Source organism: Coffea arabica, chromosome 3e (genome assembly GCF_036785885.1).
Source record: "Coffea arabica cultivar ET-39 chromosome 3e, Coffea Arabica ET-39 HiFi, whole genome shotgun sequence".
NCBI lineage: Eukaryota > Viridiplantae > Streptophyta > Magnoliopsida > Gentianales > Rubiaceae > Coffea > Coffea arabica.
In genome coordinates this window covers 34,202,090-34,223,630 of record NC_092315.1, presented here as the reverse complement: position 1 = coordinate 34,223,630, position 21,541 = coordinate 34,202,090, and the positions used below count along the sequence as shown (strand labels likewise).

The 21,541-nt window shown below is 34.2% G+C and overlaps 2 protein-coding genes across 17 annotated transcripts; both read left to right on the top strand.

Annotated features, from left to right (window-relative positions):
* The first annotated feature begins 3,601 nt into the window (after positions 1-3,601).
* On the top strand, positions 3,602-8,717 carry LOC113736723 (uncharacterized protein At1g03900). 16 transcript variants are annotated; one of them, XM_072083370.1, is made up of 7 exons: positions 3,602-4,058; positions 4,584-4,640; positions 4,841-4,891; positions 5,232-5,276; positions 5,369-5,433; positions 6,863-7,150; positions 8,202-8,717. In XM_072083370.1, the coding sequence occupies exons 5-7, from the start codon at positions 5,413-5,415 to the stop codon at positions 8,292-8,294; spliced, it is 402 nt and encodes a 133-aa protein (XP_071939471.1). In that variant the 5' UTR covers positions 3,602-4,058; positions 4,584-4,640; positions 4,841-4,891; positions 5,232-5,276; positions 5,369-5,412; the 3' UTR covers positions 8,295-8,717. The 16 variants fall into 16 exon arrangements, with proteins under 16 accessions (XP_071939471.1, XP_071939470.1, XP_071939472.1 ...); XM_072083369.1 differs by lacking the exon at positions 4,584-4,640; XM_072083371.1 differs by lacking the exon at positions 4,841-4,891.
* Positions 8,718-11,613: 2,896 nt separating this feature from the next.
* Positions 11,614-12,321, top strand: LOC113737536 (E3 ubiquitin-protein ligase MPSR1-like). Its single transcript, XM_027264756.1, has one exon. The coding sequence runs from the start codon at positions 11,614-11,616 to the stop codon at positions 12,319-12,321; it is 708 nt and encodes a 235-aa protein (XP_027120557.1).
* The last annotated feature ends 9,220 nt before the right edge of the window (positions 12,322-21,541 follow it).

Below are 21,541 nucleotides of genomic sequence, written 5' to 3'. Positions count from 1 at the left end.
TATACTGCAATAGCTTGTCCAGACAACGACGCCACGTCACGTGTCCCCACGAGTTTGGTCAATCGAGGAATTACTTATCTCTTTATTAATAAATATAAAATGAAGAGATAATATTTAACTGGCACAGTCCTAATATGACTACACGTCTTGCAAGACAAGTAGAGTGGTATACATGTTTTAACCTCTACCTCATACTACAACTATAAATAAGAGTCTCTCTACCAGGTCAGGGGACACACCAAGAGGCATCTCATACGCACAAGTATTGAAGCTCCAAGCTACGAAGGTCTGGGTCTTCAAGCTCTTCAAGTCTTCCATATATCAAGGCTTGAGCCTTCAAATATTTTCAAGTTCTTCAAATCTTCCATATCAAGATTTGAAGGAGTCGGTGGTTGATCCAAGAACAAGCTGCGAAACCCTTGGATTGGCATTCGAGGAGAAGAATCGAAGGAAGCTCTCTATAAGTTCGAGAAAATCCCAGAGATTGTACCCACATATTTTTCTAAATTTATATATTACATATTTGTCATGTATTTCTTTTTTCTTGTCGTTTTGCAGACTTGAAATTTTAATTTCTTTTTTCTTGTCGTTTTGCAGACTTGAAATTTTAATTGCGTACACTACTTAATCATGTACTTTCCTGGCAACTGGCAAGTAAATGAAACTTGGTGCAGTTTCCTCTGCCATTATATGTTCAATCCTAATATAAACAAATTAAAGTGTAATCGCTTAATACCCCCGCTTCATCATCCCTTTTATCTGTAGTGTGATCTAGATCATCCTCATCCTCTTTATTTTCATCATCCTTCTCTGTTTCTTCTTCTTCTTTTTCAAGTTCAACAATTCTGGAGAATATACGAGCATATTCATCATTTAATTTCCAGTTCTGGTAGTTTCAGCCTTTGATGAACTGGGAAAATCAGCTTTTGTTTCACATGAAAATATTCAAGGATTAACAAAAATTTGTCGACGTTATAATGCCAGTTGCAATCTATGTTTTCAAACTCGGACCGGACCAGCCGGTCCGACCGGTTGAACCGGGAACCGGCCAAATGTTCGGTCCGAGTTGGTCATCAGAACCGGGAGATTCAAAACCCGGTCAACTCCGGGTTTGACCGGTACAGAACCGGAAAAACCGGTCCAACAGGAGATTTAGTAAAAAAGGTTCAAACTTTTTTAATATTATGTTTTGACCCCCTAAATTGTGAAAACTTATTAATATACCTCAAATATTTCATACTTTATAAATATTGTCCTAAAATTTGATGTTATTTTTCAATTAAATCCATAATTTTAATTCTAAACTTGTTAATGTTTATTAAATAATATAAATTGTTACTTGATTGTTCTAATTTCTTTGTATTTTCTTGTTAAATATATTTGAAACATCAAATATATATAAATATACCTTTATTAATATCAATATGTTATTGGATATTTTATATACAATAATTTAATTTTTAAATAATTTTTATTTATGACGTCATTCGGTTCGACCCCTATCGACCCCCGGTCGAACCCATTGACCCCTGACCCCTGACCTCAGCCGAGTCGATATCCGGTCCGATTCTGAAAACATAGGTTGCAATACAATTTTTGTTTACCAAAAGTTAACTAACTTAAAAGACGGCAAAAACTTTTCATGAATGGGAAACGCTTTGGGATGAAAACTAATTATGAAGGTTAAAATAGCGACAACATTCAAAAGAAGGAAAGGCAAATCTACACGGTTCTATAGCAGAATTGGCATTGAAAATGCTGCTAATCAGCATCTGTACCAAAGCTCCTAAAAGTAATTTGGACCTGGGACCTCATTCCGTTAAACTGGTATGATGATGAAGAAATTATCCATCACTCCCTCCATGACATTTTATATGGTTTGCTATGGCCAAAATCTCGCAACTTTTTCTAAACAATGTCTGACCAAACAAAATATTGAAACATTGACCAGATCACCCTGCAATTTGACTAGACAAAGGAAATTAGTTTTTTCAAGACAAAATTAATCTTTTGATATGAATAACTGGCATCTAATTAAGCTTTTCTGTTCTCCATGAAAAGATGATTATTCGCTGTCATCCAAGAAGCTTGCTTATTCATACATGGAGTCTCTTAATGTCTCGTGTCTATAATTTGTATGATGAAATAGATCAGCCATGGTCTACAAAAGTTGTTCTTCCTGAGCAACAAACATGTCTACAAAACACTTGAGATCTTCACAGATTTTATCCAAGCTTTGGCACTCTCATGTCTAGAACTTTTAAAAACTTTAATTAAAAAAGAAAAATCTAGACCAAACATCCTTTGAACATGTTTTCAACAATTAGAATCATGAGAGAAACAAATTAAAATTTTTCAGAACTATTACATTTGAAAGAAACATTAAACTCGCTACCAAGCTCAAAGCAGACTATAATCTTTATTGACAAGCTAAAAAGAAGAAGACCTGCCTGCTTTAGATACGTCAGCCATAGGATTTTCCTTCACATAGTCTTCAACTATTTCTACAAGATCATCCTGTCACATGAGCTGTGGTGATATCATTTGGCAAAAATTGATGGTTAGTAGAATTATGTCTGTAATTTATTTTCTTTTTTATTTGGTATCAATACCCATTTTCCACGAACTACTTGTCTAACAATAAGACTTTTCTCTCACCTGGCAAACAAATTTGTTGTCATCCTAAACTAGTCGTGTAAAGGTCCACTTCTGCTCCTTATCCGGAAATAATAAATCCATCATTAATGTAATTAATAAATTCCAATTAATAAGAGTTGAAACATAATATTGCATTTGGCTCCAGTACAAAACATCACATTTGGGGTTTATCCACATCTTTCCCAAAAAAAAGGGAAAATGAAGGAATGGTACTTTTGCAATTTCCACGAGTCAATAGGGTAAATCTGTAGGGTACATTTACTTCTTCTAATGCACATTTAGAAGTCTTCGTTGATTATCTTAAAAAAAAAAATGAAGAAGGCTTTGTTTTGAAGTATTATTTTAAATAATTATTTGAAATAATTACTGTAACACTTTTTGTGATATGATAGATGTGAGATAAAAAAATGAATTAAAAAAAAATGTGTTTATCATGCATGCAAAATTTTTTTTTGAAAAAATTTGATATCCAAACACAGCCATAAACCATTATTAACTTTGTAGTATTGTACTATAAAGAACTTATATATAAAGTGGGAATGAGTGGTGAAATTTGATGGTCTTTCGTCCTCCATGTGTAAATCACGTGCAAATGCTTTCTTTCATTTTGCTCTTCTTTCTTTCTGACATTTTCTTACGAAAGTAAGAATTTTTGGCAAATAAACCTAACTCCCCACAGTAACTTCAAAAGCCGGTAACTTGTGGAGTCCTGTGAGGGACTTATAAACCTAAACCCCAACCCCCCCCATTATCGATGTGGGATAGAAAACCCCACAGGGGTGCCCCGCTGCTAAGAGATAAAGACCCCCCAAGCCCTCTGAGAATGAGTTTTCTTTCTGACATTTTCATTTTGCTCTTCTACTATTTTCTTTTGTCCCTTTTCGTCTCGTTTGGTGTGTTTTTTTTTTGTTCCTTTCCAAGCAACCCACTTTTCCAACTTTTTTGAGGGGCTCGGTGGCTCAGATAACTATTAGCAGATCACCGTCACAAGCTTTCTCCCACTCTCCACTTTCCCCTCTCCATTTCTTCTTCATTACCGCCTCCATTACTCCCTTTCTTCCTCTGTTTTCACTTTCTTTCTTTTTCATCACCCTGATCATCATCATTCAGAAATAAAAAATTACACCCAACCAACTCCACTTCTCCATTTTTTCCTTCTTTGAAAGCCTACCTTTTCGTTTCTTCTTTCTTCCTTTACCCACCGGACCAAAAGGTCCAAAACAGAAAAATGCAGATGATTCCTTTGTCTCACATTTTTCTCCTCACTTCCCAATTAATGGCCGATCCCTGCCAAACTCTCTCTTCGTCGTCCAAAAACAAGAAAGGGGGAACAAGGATGAAGGGGGAGGATGTTTGATTCATCTCAACCATCTGCATCATTTTGACCAAATATAATCGTGGTAAACTTTTACCCCTTTTGCCTATGTTTAATGTACCTTTTTTCGATTTGTTTTAGTAATTTTTTCCTTTCTTCTTATGCTTTGGTCTTTCTAACCACAGAGCATGAACCTTCATTCCTTTGCTAAGATGTGGTATAATCTGACATAGGTACCTGTCATATCTATATCTACTAGAAATTTTACCCTAAAAAAATAATTTCGTTGACTGATTTTGTTTTTTTTTTATGGGTTCTGTTGGATTTTTTCCCAGAAATATGTGTTTAGTTATTGTATTTATTGAAATTTAAGCTTTGAATGCCTTCATTTCTTATTTTATTGTGTATGTTTTATCTTTTTTTTCCCCCTTCTACTTTCCCCTTGGCTTAGAGCATGTCCAACCATTAATGAAAAATTTTAGTAAGTCTGAAAGAAAAAAAGAAAAAAAGTAGAGAGTTTCTTCTCTTGTGAGTTTTCTGCTACTTTTAATATTCATATTCATATTCAATGGTGAAAATCAAGGTGAACAAATAATTTTATTGTTGGTAGGTAAAGGAGAAAGGAAAAAGTTCTGTTAATTTTTGTTTTCCTTCCATATATCAAAAGGTAAGCTTTTTATGCCCTAATTACTTAATCTATTTCAATGTGTTTTGTACGTCTTTTTTTCCTAATATCGTCTTGGTTTGTAGCACCATTACTAAGAAATTTCAGATAATATCTTCTTACATGAATTTCTATAAACTTTAATGGTGGAATTCAAGTTTAAACGGTACTACTTTACCTTTTAACGAATATTTTTCTTTCAGTTAGGATAACAAAGATGCAAATGTCTCACTATTGCAGCCCCTATTTTCTTGGTACTCTTTTTTCTCTTTTTTTCCTTTTAGATTTATTATTAGTTTGTTTTTCCAGTGTTGTAGGAGCATATTTGATAATTTTCTTATGGATCACTAACATTCCTCAGGGATGAATGGTAAGTTTTTATGGAATTGTAAAGTAATTCTTATACATTACTGTTGAAGAAAATAGTTAGCTTATTTTTAAAATTAGAGGGATTTTTGGTGAAGAATTTCATGTTGTGCTTTTTAGGCTGTTTATTTTGGCTTTTGTGCAATGTAGCAGAAAGATATAGAACTTGATCTTGTTGGGAATTTTCCATATTAAGTTATTCTTGAAGTATTCTACACTTTTTTGCAGGGATGAAAATAAGAAGCAAATGAAGTTGAAAAGGAGGCATCGAAGGTGAAATTTTCCCTTTTTTTCAATGTTGTGCCCAATTTCCATTTTTGCCCTTTCTCAGCTATTCATGAAATTCATTTTTTTTCTACTAACAGCTACACTGAGATGAAAAGGGGCAATAATTGCCAAGAAAATCTGTATGTGGATTTTTCCTTTCTTCGTATGTCAATTTCTTTGTAGCTCAGTTTTTGTTCTTTTGACTTTATCTGGTAGTTATTATTCAAATTTTCTTTCTTTTTTTTTCGAGGTTTTTTGGTTGTACAATCGCTAGCCTCATGATAATGGCAAGTATTCGAAAGAATTAATGTCTTCTAATTTTTTTTCTTCTTTTCTTTTTTTCCTTCACTACTCAAAAAACCATTTTCTAGAGCTTTTCTTTTTCCTTTTTTGGAATGGGGTCTTGTCATATCATGCCTGATGGAATATATCTCTCTTTTTGCTTTTTGTTAAAATTTAGTTTTACTCTGTTCAAATTCCTGGTTAATTTGCTCGGTTAATGTTTTACTTCTTTGATGTTTAATGTTTTATGTGGGTGGAAATTTAGGAATATGATATTTACATAATTGGTCATCTCCATAGTGCTTAAAGTCCCATGTGTTTTAATGATTACTAAGGTCCCAAGACTTTGATAATTTTTCCTCTCTCTCTCTCTGGTTTATTTTTTGGGTGGTATTAGTATTTGAGTTTTGCTTTGGATTGTAGAATGTCACTTATTGTTTAGTGCTGAAACTAATTGCATGCATGATCTTAGTTTCTTTGCTTAGTGATGTGCCTGCTGAATATGCAGTTTTCAATCTGTGTTTGGGATTTGTAAGTTACAAGCTTGCTTAAATAGGTTTAATAGCTCTATTCTGCTCATAGGTCATTGGAATTGTAAGTGTTAAGAGTACTTTGGCATGAGGCAATTGGTGCATGCATGACTACTTTTCTATTTCAATTCTGTTGAATGTGCAAATGGCCTTTTCGAATTAGTTGTGACTTGTAAGTTAAGAAGCTAGATTCAAGTACAGAGTCCAGTTATTGCTCGACAGAAAAGCTATGTTCAGAGTATTACCTCAATAATTTTTACTTGCCATCTAAAGATTGTTTGATTATTGTTAAGAATTTGTTGTCTGTTTTTCTACCATCAATGTTGTTAAAAGAATTTTGAGAGTGGCCACTAGATTGTTGACTTCTTCAAGACTAATAGTTAAGCTGGTATCTGTTTGTCTATGTTAGGATTTTTTACTGCACTGTTTACTGATTTTGGGATTGGATAGGTTATTGAAATCTGTTGAGTAATAGTTAGACTCATTATTTTTTGTCCATGGTAGAATTTGTGCTGCATTCTCATCCTATGCTTACTTGTCCAATTAAGATGAAAATGATGAAGAGGAATAGTCATAATTGGCTCTTGAAATTGATTCATTATGTGTTCCTTTGGAATTCATTGTCTTTCTTTGTTAGGTTTATCTAGCAACCTCAGATTTTATGTGCAAGTTTTGCTTTCTCTTCATTTATTACATTCTGATATTACTGGTGAAGTTTTAGTTATTGTGTTGATGTTATCTTTTTTCTTATGGACTAACATTTTTCTTTTTATCTTTCAGGAAGGTGAAACTATCCGAATTAATGTGAAGAACAAACCTTCTAGTGGAACAGGCATGCTTTCAGCTGCAGGATTGTTAAGTGGACATCCTGGAACTGTAAAGGCCAAAACTCTAAGCATAGCACCACCCCCCAGTGGAGGAGTGAGGATTCAGTCTCCTCTCCGACCCCCTCCCAATGATTCAGCAGCTGCTAGGATGACTTTGGGAAGGCATAATACTACTCTTAAGGGGCCTAAGGAAGTTGGTAGACATTCTGCTGATCCACTGGCAAATCTGTCACAACTGGAGGTTCCCATTCTCCTTTCTGTTATGTTTTTGGAACTTTATTTATCCTTCTATGCAATTTGAACAGCAGAATTTTGTATACCAAGAGACTTTGTTATTAGAGGTAGATAGAGCACTTAATTGTAGCAGACTACAATCAAGAAAATTGAGACCTGCCAACTTTCAGAAACTCCGATCAAGAAGGATCATTGATCATCACGTGATTGGAATAAAGGACTTATCTGAGTCGATTTAAAGGACAATTCTTCTTGTGTTCCAGGATGGGGTTGGTAGTTTAAACTTGAGGCTTTCAAAAATTTCTGCTTTGTCCAGCTTTTTGTATGAGGTGTTCAACCTTTTTATTTAACCTTCATTTAGGTCCATGAATTGGCTGGTCATATAAAACATTATTACTAAGTTATCTTAACTGGATAATTTCAGTTATCAAAAAGCATTTTGCCCACTGTTAGTTTTCTTGTAATATTCTCTGATCTGCAGTGTAGATATAGTACTTAGGTGTAGCTCTCCAAATTAAGAATTTTAGTGATACAACTGGTATTACCTGATCTTGTGATTTTGGGGAAGTGGAGGTAAGGTAGGGTCATCCTTTTCAGGTGGTCATGTAACTGACTTCTTTGCATAATGTTTTGATAGGGAATATAATTCATATTTAGAAACATTTGGAAGCAAAATCTATAACAAAAATTTCTAGCAACCTTTTGTAAATTACCTTTACTTCAGTGGCATTTAGAAAGACAAACTTATCTCGCTTGATAGAGATTCATAAATATAGGAATCATCAATATCTTGCTTGATAAATATGAATCTTTCTCATTGGTGCTACCTTTTTATGTCATGTATGTAGACATAAAATATTAGCTGCTGTTTTACCAAATATCTTTTATCTGGAATTGTTCTGACTTTACATGGATGTGCTATTCTCTCTCCAACCTGTGTAAATGGGCTTGGTCGTTTTAAATGGTTTATGTAGAGATACAATACTTGTATCTCGTAGTCAGCTTGTGGTCTACTTGTGATGAAATTTAATAGCGGTTTTGTTGTTGGCATTCTGCAGAAGAATCCTCCTACAACCACTGGAACAGGTTCTAAGAAGTCCACTGGACCACTGCAGCTGGATGGGCTGCTTTTTTATCATGTTAGCATTTGACTGTTGGTGGTTCGGATCTTTGTCTCCTGTTGTATTTAACAAGATGAGAAAAATTGAAAAGAAAATTCATAACTGAAGGAATTTCAATATGTACTCCATCTTTGGAGGAATAATTATTCTCGAAATGTGTTGATATCGTTCTTTTGACATACTTGGACTGCTGATCTCAAATTTATATATGTATAACACAAGATAATTCTCTTTCCTGGGTTTCTGCCCCAATGTTTGTTTTTCTCCAAGTCGTGATCGAGGGGTTGAATTGCTTTTATAGGATTGCAGTTCTTTCCCAAAGAACACACCTTTGGGGGTAGTGGGTAAGGCTTAGTATAGTTTTGTGTGGAAGGGCCTCTAAGGACGGGATGGATTAGTATACATGTTGTATGTACAGATTTGTCCAAACATGAATGGCACGTAATTTATGAATGTTTTAATGCTTTGGATGTGTTTGGATTGACATTATTTGTAAGCAAGTATTTATTTGTATCACAATTTATTTTATAATCGGTTTATAAATTTTTTCAATCATCTTTTCTATTTTATGTATATCATATCATAAAAAATTATTCTTACAAATAATATTTCCAATATTATTCTAACTAATATTTTAAAATAATTTCCTATCTAAACAGAATTACTATTTTTACATGTTAGAGCTTTTTTTTTTTTAAACGAAAGAGCATCTTCCATGCAAAGAAGGTTAATGGAGTTTGGTGGGCGAGTACACCTTTCCCTTCTCTAATTAGACTGTGTTGAGGTGAAAAAGAGTTTAACTTGGACATGTGGCATTCTAGGATTGTAATTGTTTAGTTCAGGCATTATTTACAAGTTGTGAATGTCATACTAAACTGGAGTATAATTTGACTTTGTATTATCAATTTCACGTAGGAAAGAAAGCTTGTATTGGCAGATGTAATGTCAAGAAAGTACATCTGATCTTGCCCGTGCCAGTTCATACTTTATTTTTTTTTTTTTTGGCCACTTGATACGTTTTGGTATATATACAGAGACTTACAACCACTTTTCCTGCTTCAAAAATCCCATCGGTTGAGACACTATCTCCTATAGTCATGCTAGTAAGCATAATTCTGACGTTTTAGAGCGAAATCAAAACTATATGCTTTTTGGGACAAACAAAATGTTAATGTATATGGCAATCAATTAAACAAATATGCATCCGCCAAAATATGTTTCCATCAAATTTTTTTTCATCTATTACATTTTATAAAAGAAAAATAAATCTACATGTCTTTTTCCTCATTGAATTTACTAACTTCCTTCTCATTCATAGCACAAACTATACACATACATTTCAATATCTTTCCTTATGCAGCTACTTCACCTATTCATTTTTTATTAATAATGTCTTAATTTCATTCATTAAACAAAATAACAAATACAACCATACATTACATGCAAATCAGCTCATACTGGGCATCACTTTAATTTCTCACCGTGCGCAAGCACGGTGTCATCTTGATAGTTCTACTCGAAGAACGAGAGAAACCTTTACCCTGGGCTACATACCAGGTTTTGACCCTCATCGCTCTCTATACAAGTTATAGAAAAATTGAAATCATAGAAATCGAAAAGGAAAATGCCAGTATGAAAAGACTCCATCTTTGGCCTAAAAATCCTATCTTGCTTTTCTCCCTTCTCCACTTCTTCATCATCATCATTATCTTAAGCTTCAGGTCCCAAAAGGGTCTCAGGTGGACTCTTGGTGTTGAAGGCGCAAAAGCTGGTGAGAAAGTGAAGATTTGGGGGGGTTCCTAGGATTTATGGAAGTCAAAATTGTGGGAAATTGAAGAAAAAGATGAAGAAGAAGAGGATGATGCAGATGGGTTGTTTTTGCAGGGCTTAAGGGTCTCCTTGAAAGTGCTCAAAGACATGGAAAATTGGAGATTGAGATCAAAATCTTGAATGTTTCTGCAACAATTTTGGTTAAAATTCTGGAGTTTTTTTTTTTTGTTTCTGTTTTGAATGTTTCTGTTTTTGTGAAAACTTTCAAATGTTTCTGGGGTGTTTTCAAAATATATAACTTGTTTCCGGTAACTGACAAACCGCCTGGCGCCTATTTTGGAGTTTGGAATTTTAATTTCTTTTCTTTTTATTTTTTCTTAAAACTGAGAGATTTTAGAGTCTTCTGTTTTGGGCTCCCTCAATTTCCTGAGGAAAAAAAAATGAAAAGGTTTCTGAAGAAATTGATTTTCTGATTGGACTACATAGATTTTGTGTCCCTTATAATTCGATTCGCTATAAACAAACCGTGCTTTTAACAAACCGATTCACTAAGGATTTGATTCAAATTTGATTTTTAATGTATTCAAGTTCTAATTCGAGTAAGAATTAGAATTCATTTATAGTATTGAGTAAGAATTAGGATTCATTTATAGTATCGAATAGAATTCGAACTTGTAGATATTCGACTCATTAAGGCTTAATTCGATTAGAATAATTTTTAATATGTTATATTCAAAATATTTGTTAATATTTTATATGAAATTATATATTTATTATTTTATTATATAGAATGTATTAGCCATGATTTAATATTAAATATTGAAGAATTAAATAAATTTTCGAGCTCTCGATCGAATTTGAACCCACCAAATATTAAATCTTAATTAAACGGTAAAAAACTCAATTCGATTCGATTATACCCCTGTACAAAGAGTATTGATTTTCATCTTGGAGGGAAGTATAGGAAGACTTGGAAGGTGCTTTGGAGCATAAGAACTTTAATCTTTGGGTCCAAAATTCTATTACTCCCCTAAAAATCAAAACAACCACTTCCAATGATATGAAAAAATAAAAAATAAAAAAAATTGCCAATCATACATGTTTGCAAATTTTATGGAAATTTTCAAAGTAATAGACTACATAGATCATCCTAGACAATTCCTAAGATTTTAACTTTTAAGTGGCTGAGAAGCAGAAAGATATTTTGCTACTTTTCTCTTGGGTTGAATGAACGCTGGTTAATGTGGTGAGGAATGATACCATAGCATCTTTGAAATCTAACTCCGTAAGGGGATATCATATGTTCATATATGTTAAATATCCCAATTTGTAAATTCATCCAAGATTTGATCGACTCTTAAACTAATTACTATCCTAATAAAATTCAAGATAAGATTCAAAAACAATATCTTGTTCCTATTTTACCGGAAGTAAGAGTCCTGGTCCTTGTAGAATTTGAAAACCGGTTTAAAACATAGATAAATATAACTAAAACCCTCAAACGCCGAAGCTACTCAATAACCTTATTTCTCTTCGTTAAGTTCTCTCTTTCCTTATTCTTCTCAAAAACTAATCAACTATGGAGTGTGATCAAGAGACCCCAGTTGACGATTTTTGTCATGCATGGGAAGGTAGCTACTTAGACATCCCTCGAGTTGAATTGAAACCTTACGATCAATTCTACATTCAATTCAAAATTGAGTTCACATATGTGATGGCAATGGAGGAAGAAGAACAAGAGGAAGACGATAAGCCTGATTATCTATCTGGTAACCTGCAAAGCATAAATTTTTGTCATCAATTTTGGGAACGTTGTGAAAAATTATCATGTAACAACTTGACTTGGGACACCATCCATAGGATGCTATCAAGATTAGGAGTTCCAACACATAAACAACCTTTTATGATACAAAAAATCTCAGGATGTGCAGATGAAATTGCTAGCAAAGTCGAAAATAGAACACGAAAAGTGTTACCGATGATTGTCTCGATTGGAGTGGTTGTGGATAATACACGAGAAGAACATCTTTTGGCAATGAGAGAATCAAGGGAAGCTGAGTTGAGAATAAGCCCTGCGAGCAAAGAAGCAGTTGAAGCTTTAGAGAAAGTCAAGGTTGAAGATTGTGAAATTGGAGCTAGCCACTGTATGATATGTATGGAGAAACTTGAAGACGGTTGTGAAGCTACAAGAATGCCATGTTTGCATGTTTATCATGGGAGTTGCATAGTGAATTGGCTTGGAGTAAGTAATGTTTGTCCACTTTGTCGATATCAATTGCCCTACTAGGTCAGTTTATTAGTGAGGGTCAATTGGAAGGCATAGTCTAAATTTATTTGTGTTTTTGTCTATGTAAAAAGTCCAACTCATGTATATTTTGCTTTTTCCTTTTATTACCTTTTCTACTGTAAACCCTAACTTCCTGCCTATATATGTATAGTTTGGGACTATCTTTCTATTGTTCAGGAGTAATGGAAGGTAATAAAAAAACTAATATCTTTTCGAGTGTTCATCTTTGTAATTATTATAACAAAACTTATGGCCTAATCCGATAATTGATTACAATCATATTCTATCATAGTTGCGTTGCAAACCTAACCCAAAAAGAACCTGTGAAGGGTGGTCACTCTAGTTTGGACAATAACATCATACTATGATATTTGAAATTCTAATTCCTTTATTCTTACAACCTAAGGGCTATTCCTTTTTTTTTTTTTTTTGAAACTTGCTTTTCCTATTATTTGCTCATATTCTTCAGACACGTTTCATGTTGGCTAAGGTAAAACTATTTGAGGTTCCAGCAATGATCAAGAAATTATATTGTGGACTTTAATTTGAATCATTTTGTCATTTTTGCTTGTGCTTCTAAGACAGTAATATGGGCCACGAAATTGAAATTAATCCTCAAAATATGTAAAGTGGGCCATCACACCACTTGGACTCTGAAAAGGTGAAGTACAATTAAAAGTCCAGCTTTGGTTCTAATTTATTTCTCTATCTTTCTTGGAAAAACATTCAAAAATTGGTTCAAAATCGAGCTTTGCTTTGAATTACCTATGACCGTTAAATCTCTCAGATTATGCCAAATGTAATCACTTGCCAAAAATTGCTTACTCATAGTAATGCCAAATTTTGCATTGAAGACTCACACATATTTTATTTTCATCACATAATTGATAATACAACGGTAATCTCATTCAAGTTGATAATAAATACCCCACTTTTCTCATTTCTTGCTCCCTAAATTCATCCTAAAATTTCTCAGTTTTTCTCTCCAGTCTTCAGTCTTTAGCCATCTTTCTCTCTCTCTTTTTTGGCTAGTGCAAAATACTCGTTTCCATTGCCAACTTGATCATATTCCATAGATCACTACTAAAAGAAACTTAGATATTTCTCAAATTTCCAATAAATCTATCCCTCTAAAACTTATGGAATTTGGTCAACGAATAGCCTTCACCATTTTCTTGGTGACTTTTCTAGGATTTTTTCTCTCCATATCTCAATCTTACACCTTCTATGTTGGTGGCAGGGATGGTTGGTTCTTAAAACCCAAAGAAGATTACAATCAGTGGGCTGGAAGAAATCGATTTCAGATTAATGACACCCTCAGTATTAAAACCCTTTTTGCTTGTTCATGATTAATCATTGGCCATCTACATATTCTGCATGCAAAATCTTTTGGTTTTTCATCAAAAATTTTAGCCCTTTAATAATGTTTTCTTTTTTCTTGCAGTTTTTAGATACAAGAAAGGCTATGATGATGTTCTGGAAGTAGATAAAGATGATTACTACAACTGTAACAAGGAAAACCCCTTTTTAGCTCTCAAAGATGGGGAATCAGTGTTCAAGTTTAACAGGTCCGGTCCATTCTTTTTCATTAGTGGTTATGCAGATAATTGCCAGAAGGGTCAGAGGCTTATCATTGTCGTTTTGCATCCAAGAGGTAATCCTACCAATGCTCCATCACCAGTTGCGGCCAATCCTCCCTCTCCTTCTCCTTCTCATTCTCCCTCTTGATAAGTGACTAATTTACGTAATAATTGTATGACATTTTATATTATTTTTAGTCACTTTGGTTATATTATTGGAAGAATATGAATCATTTTGGTTATAATTGGTGAAAAATGCTTTTAAGTGATTAAATGAGGTTTTTATCACTTTTTACTTGGATTTTGTGTATTTTGACAGTTTTGACACATTTTCGTATTTCGGCTATAACTTGAGCTACAATGATCAGATTAAGATGATTCTTGAACCAATTTGAAGATAAGATATAGATCTACAACTTTGGTGAAGACATCTAAATCCAGTTTGAAGGTTTTCCAGGTCAAAATGCCGAATTACAATAGCAAATTTCTACTGGTCGAAACTGGAACAGGGCAATGAGCAGGTAAGGGTATTTCAGTCATTTCTCAGCCTACACAGATCCAAATGAGGTGATTCTTGATGCATTGGAAAGCTAACTCAAAGGGCTACAAGTTTTATGTTTTGGTCAAGAGCTAAATCAGCTTTTATCATCAAGAAAAGATCGGTTGAAGTTGGACCAAAAACAGAGCAAGTGATCCACACTCGGATCCACTATTCATCCGAACCCTCGGTTGTTTCTGGGTTAGTGGATCCGAGCTCGGATCCATACGGATCCGAGGTACTGTAGCAGCTCGGATCACAGGTCAGAAAAGGCTGCTCTGTACGCGTAAAACTCAATTTCACCTCCACCAACTCACATTGGATGCTATACATGTGAGAAACATTCCCAGCTGTAAAAGGGAGATGTAATCCTCATTTCTTGACCACCTTTCATCATTAAATAGCAAAATGCATTGCAAAAATAGGAGATGGGGAGTTCATAGAGAAATATAGAGAGACATACGGGAGAAGCTGGAAGCTGCAGAAATGTAGCTCTTTCATCTCTCTAGTGTTAGTTTAGCTTAGTATAGAGTAGTGTAGCTTTCCATTCTTGTTTATTATCTAGATTAGGATGAAGATGGAGGATGAAGAAGGCAAGGAAGAAAGCTCATGTGACAAGGGTTGTATTCCTTCCAAACTCTTTATCTTTTGTATTTGATTCCAAATTTAGTTAATATACAAGTTCTGGATTTTGTGTTCAATATGTGTTTCTAAAGTTTATACCTTGGGTTTGGTTGAACTTTCTATAATTGTTAGTGTTTATTATTTGGTTATTTGACTGCTATGATTTGAGCAAGTTATTTAGCACTTCAGCTCTTGAAATCATGATTAATCTGGTACCATTAATTGTGATTATCTAAGGTGTTGTTTCTGTAATGAAAATTGAGATTTAACACTAGTTCAAGAAGTGCTAAACATAGGGAGTACACTCACGAAAGTAGAGGTGCACTTATGTGGTTTTTAGTGATTCATTTCATGTAATTTCATTGAAGAAATGAACTTGTAGCTAATTTCATAACCATGAAAATAGGTATGGATTAGTTATGAGTATAGTTGATTCACTACGAAAGTAGGATTCAAATGCATAAGGAAATTACACCATAATTAGCCTAAATGTAGTAATTAATGATCCAAATATAGCACTTGCATGAGTAGTTAGGGATACCACAACCTAAGGAGCTTTTATTTGCTATTTTGTATAATTTGAGTAGGTAAAATTTGTTATAATTCATTGATAGTCTAAATAATAGAGAAGCTTTAGTAGTACCGGTAATTGCAATCTTCCTTGTGGGATCGACCCTTAATACCCTATACTCGCTCACGATTCGTATACTTACGATAAATCGCGTGTGGGGTGTTTAGGAGTTTATAAATGTAAAACTTGATTAGAATGAGGCAAAATTGATATGTATACCCTGCGCCCGTCAAGTTTTTGGCGCCGTTGCCGGGGAAGATTTGGCAATATCGGTGTGAAGAGTAACTTTATTAGTTTAGACATTTTATTAGTTATTGTGTGAATGTTATTTTCTGTCATTTTAGAATTTTTTATGTGTATGTGTTTTATCACCTATTCTTCTTACTAATTTTGCTCTTAAGTTGTTTAAAAGCAATTTTAGGTAATGAGAAGGGTAGGTCAATTTGGAGGACAATGCTTGAGAAATGGAAGATTGGTAATGGATGGTTACCAAGTGCAAAGCTCCTTTAATAGAGGTAACCAAGAATTTACTGAATGTATGTCTTTTGAAGATGGTTTAAGGTGCTTAAAGGCAAAATTTGATGTAATTAAGTTACAAGTTCAAATGGACACCATGATGCATGAAATTGAGCAGAGAAGGAATGTTAATGCTTTTAATTCTTATCATGTGATTTGTGACTTGTGTGGAGGTTATCATGCTACTAATACATGTATGCAAGCACAAAATGTGGATTATTATGATGAATTAGAGCATTACAATCCTTGTTTTGATCAATATAGTGCTAATTGGAGCAATTCTCCTGCTTATGGTTGGAATAATCAATGTACTTATAGTGATAATTCATATTTTTATGATCACCAACCTGAAAGTGTCCAATATGAATCAAAACCATCTTGGGAGTTGGCAATAGAGAAGTTAGCTAATACACCTCTACCTTGGGAGTTAGAAAGTGAACCATTAGCTAATGATTCTAATGCATCTTGGGAGCTAGCTGTAGAAAATTTTTCTAATCAATTTGATTTAGCAATAGAAAAGCTAGCAAATGCAACTTCCGATCGTTTTGATAGGATTGAGGAAAGAATAGATGAATTAGCTTCTCACTTTGGTCGAATACATGAGCAATTGAATGCATTGTGTGAAGTTATTTCCTCTAATAATGTGCAAAATGATCCTAGCATGAATGATGGGAATGTTGTATGTGAAAATGAGTTGCATTTTGATGAAAATGATGAATCTCAATTGTGTTTCAATGAGCAAATGTCCATTTCACATGATAATATCTTTGGAACTAACTTTGAGCCTCAAGAGGTGAGTTTTAATGACTCATTTTTCACCCCTCTTGAGGAGTGCATTGAAAGTATAGGTTCTAAAGGTATTCCTGCCCAAGATACTCTCATGACATTTCCTTTGGTAAGTTCTCAAGTGGTGCATATTCAAGATAATATCTATGGAACACTTGGAATATGTAAGTCACTTCCATCTCTCAGATCATTAGTTCATGTGGCTTTTTCTATTAAGTCACCTTACAATGATCCACCAAGGCCTAAAATGGTGGATTATTCGTTAACTAAGCCTCCTTGAAAAATGAGGTGATATAGTCAAGCTATTGACTTTAAAGAAGCGCTTATTGGGAGGCAACCCAATGCTTGTTTAAGTTGGTGTTACTTTGGAGTGATTTTATGTTTAAAGTATAAGTTTGAGTTATTTTGTTATTTTTCATTTGTAGGTTTTGGAAAAAGATGCAAAAGTGACCAAATGAGGTGAAAAAGGCGAAGTTTGATCAAAGATCTCAATACCTCAAATTCAGTAATTGTGAATTTTGATGCATTAAAGAGGTTTAGAATGCATGTTTAGATCATTTTACATGTGCGTGAATGATTTATTTTGACATAGAAATGATCTAGGGTGTATTTTGAAGAATTGAGGTCAAACTGAAAATTGCAAAAATTCTGCAATAAGTGCAGATTCAATGGATCCAAGGCCTCGGATCCATATGGATCCAAGGCCTCGGATCATATGGATCCAAGGCCTCGGATCCACTTCTGCAATCAGAGAAAAACTTCGAACTTCTTGATCCGAGCTCGGATCCATATGGATACGAGGCCTCGGATCCACTTCTGCAATCAGAAAAAATTTGAGCTTCTTGATCCGAGCTCACTTATCATGATCCGACCTCGGATCCTTTCAAAAACGACCTCGGATCCTTTCCAAACGAAGCCTCGGACCACTTTTCTTCATTCTTCCCTCTTTTTCCTCCTTCAACTCCACTTTTCTTCTTGTTGGTTGCAAGCTTTTATTCTTAAGAATTGTATTTTTGTTTTTTTTTCAAGGTGCAATAAGTGAACTCTCCATTCTTTCTCAAATACGGTTGGAAATTCGTCACTTGGCCATGGATTCTGATTACGCAAGTTCAATTGAGCAGTATTTTCTTTTACTCTTTATTTATTTTCCTTTTCTCACATTGAGGACAATGTGAAGTTTAAGTGTGGGGGAGGAAATTATTGAACTTGCATTTTAAGCCTATGTGATGATATTTTGTGGATTTAAATGCTTAGAAATGTTGGAATTGTGTTTGAAATGTTTGCCATGTGGATAATTTGCTTGAAATTGGGTTTGTTGGCAGGGAGTTTTCATCCATTTATAAGGAGAAACTCTGTGAAATTTTTTCTAAAATCTTTTCCAATATTTCACTATGGCCCAAAAGTTCTTCAAATTCTTGCATTTTCATTCAAAAAGGGCTAATTGTTCCAACCTTATTCTTCCAATTGTTGAAATGTTATATGTATTTTGGAAGGTTTAGCCCTCATTTAACTTGGAAATGGTTATTACGCAATTAGAATTTTTACATTTTAGAAAGTATATTTGGTAAAATGAGGAAAATTATGCCTATAATTTTACATGTTTAATGAGATTTCTTCTCTTTACTTAATTTTGCAAGTAAGTGATTGATATAGTCGATAAAGGTTATACTCCTCCTTTGATTATTTCTATAAATATTTTTTTTTCTATGAGGGAAAAATAAAGAAAAAAAAAGAGAAAAAAGAAAAAAAAAAGAAAAAAGAGAAAGTAAATAAAAATTGTTCTACTCCAATGATTCATGTACCGAGTAACCGGGAGTTGGCATCAACAAATGTCGACATTCGCGTAAAAAGGTACTTGAATTAAGAGTATGCATAGCAACTTGAATAAGTGAAATGTTGAGTAACCGGGGATCTTCATCTAAAAGTGTCGATTTTCGCGTAAAAAGGCATTCTCACTATTTAAGTAAAATTTGTGTAAATAAATCCCTCTTAGTTATAGAATTTTGAGAAAAAGATGATTATAGGAGGAGGAAAGCTATAAATTGACTATGTGATTTGCTTATTTGTAAAATTAAGTTAGGGTAAGAGATTAAGTTTAACTTGTTGAATTTAGGGTATAATTATCTTTCCTTTACTTGATATTATGAGTATTTAGTGTAAATTGAATAATTGTATAATGATTATTTTCCAAGTCTTGAGGAATTAAATTGGACAAAGTGCATATATTATTTCACCTCTTGAATCATTGCATTTGATTATGTGTGAATTGCTTGAGGACAAGCAATGATTTAAGTGTGGGGGAATTTGATAAGTGACTAATTTACGTAATAATTGTATGACATTTTATATTATTTTTAGTCACTTTGGTTATATTATTGGAAGAATATGAATCATTTTGGTTATAATTGGTGAAAAATGCTTTTAAGTGATTAAATGAGGTTTTTATCACTTTTTACTTGGATTTTGTGTATTTTGACAGTTTTGACACATTTTCGTATTTCGGCTATAACTTGAGCTACAATGATCAGATTAAGATGATTCTTGAACCAATTTGAAGATAAGATATAGATCTACAACTTTGGTGAAGACATCTAAATCCAGTTTGAAGGTTTTCCAGGTCAAAATGCCGAATTACAATAGCAAATTTCTACTGGTCGAAACTGGAACAGGGCAATGAGCAGGTAAGGGTATTTCAGTCATTTCTCAGCCTACACAGATCCAAATGAGGTGATTCTTGATGCATTGGAAAGCTAACTCAAAGGGCTACAAGTTTTATGTTTTGGTCAAGAGCTAAATCAGCTTTTATCATCAAGAAAAGATCGGTTGAAGTTGGACCAAAAACAGAGCAAGTGATCCACACTCGGATCCACTATTCATCCGAACCCTCGGTTGTTTCTGGGTTAGTGGATCCGAGCTCGGATCCATACGGATCCGAGGTACTGTAGCAGCTCGGATCACAGGTCAGAAAAGGCTGCTCTGTACGCGTAAAACTCAATTTCACCTCCACCAACTCACATTGGATGCTATACATGTGAGAAACATTCCCAGCTGTAAAAGGGAGATGTAATCCTCATTTCTTGACCACCTTTCATCATTAAATAGCAAAATGCATTGCAAAAATAGGAGATGGGGAGTTCATAGAGAAATATAGAGAGACATACGGGAGAAGCTGGAAGCTGCAGAAATGTAGCTCTTTCATCTCTCTAGTGTTAGTTTAGCTTAGTATAGAGTAGTGTAGCTTTCCATTCTTGTTTATTATCTAGATTAGGATGAAGATGGAGGATGAAGAAGGCAAGGAAGAAAGCTCATGTGACAAGGGTTGTATTCCTTCCAAACTCTTTATCTTTTGTATTTGATTCCAAATTTAGTTAATATACAAGTTCTGGATTTTGTGTTCAATATGTGTTTCTAAAGTTTATACCTTGGGTTTGGTTGAACTTTCTATAATTGTTAGTGTTTATTATTTGGTTATTTGACTGCTATGATTTGAGCAAGTTATTTAGCACTTCAGCTCTTGAAATCATGATTAATCTGGTACCATTAATTGTGATTATCTAAGGTGTTGTTTCTGCAATGAAAATTGAGATTTAACACTAGTTCAAGAAGTGCTAAACATAGGGAGTACACTCACGAAAGTAGAGGTGCACTTATGTGGTTTTTAGTGATTCATTTCATGTAATTTCATTGAAGAAATGAACTTGTAGCTAATTTCATAACCATGAAAATAGGTATGGATTAGTTATGAGTATAGTTGATTCACTACGAAAGTAGGATTCAAATGCATAAGGAAATTACACCATAATTAGCCTAAATGTAGTAATTAATGATCCAAATATAGCACTTGCATGAGTAGTTAGGGATACCACAACCTAAGGAGCTTTTATTTGCTATTTTGTATAATTTGAGTAGGTAAAATTTGTTATAATTCATTGATAGTCTAAATAATAGAGAAGCTTTAGTAGTACCGGTAATTGCAATCTTCCTTGTGGGATCGACCCTTAATACCCTATACTCGCTCACGATTCGTATACTTGCGATAAATCGCGTGTGGGGTGTTTAGGAGTTTATAAATGTAAAACTTGATTAGAATGAGGCAAAATTGATATGTATACCCTGCGCCCGTCACCTCTCCATCTCCAGCTCCAATTTTCGCCCTGACTTCTTCACCAGTTAAGCCTAACACTCCTCCTCCTGCAGCCGCGAGTCCCCCTTCGCCAGTGATCGTTCAGCCCTTTGCTCCTGCACCGTCTCCATCTGCCGCATCAACTACTTTTGGTGGCTCAATTGGTTCTTTGTTGGGAATAAGCCTCTTCTTGGTCATATTTGCTTTTGGTTACTGATTTCGCGTAGATCATCTGCATCTTGTATTGCAGAAAAGTAGATTATTTGTAATTTATTAGGATTATTGTCCATTTTAAGTTGTTTTTAGGCTATTTCTATTGAATTTGCCGTGTATGCAATGAAGTAATGAACGTTTGTTTTAATTGAGGATTGGGATGAAGATTTTGTTTCACGTGTGGACAAAAGAAATTCATCAGTTGGTTGCAACTAGGGCTGCAAACGAATCGAGCCGCTCACGAGCGGCTCGAGTCAAGCTCGAGTCGA

Coding starts and splice junctions, on each gene's coding strand:
- LOC113736723 (XM_072083368.1), top strand. CDS start 5,413: ATGTGGATTTTTCCTTTCTTC. Junction 5,434..6,862: donor TGTGGATTTTTCCTTTCTTC/GTATGTCAATTT, acceptor TTTATCTTTCAG/GAAGGTGAAACTATCCGAAT. Junction 7,151..8,201: donor CAAATCTGTCACAACTGGAG/GTTCCCATTCTC, acceptor GGCATTCTGCAG/AAGAATCCTCCTACAACCAC.
- LOC113737536 (XM_027264756.1), top strand. CDS start 11,614: ATGGAGTGTGATCAAGAGACCCCAGTTGACGATTTTTGTCATGCATGG.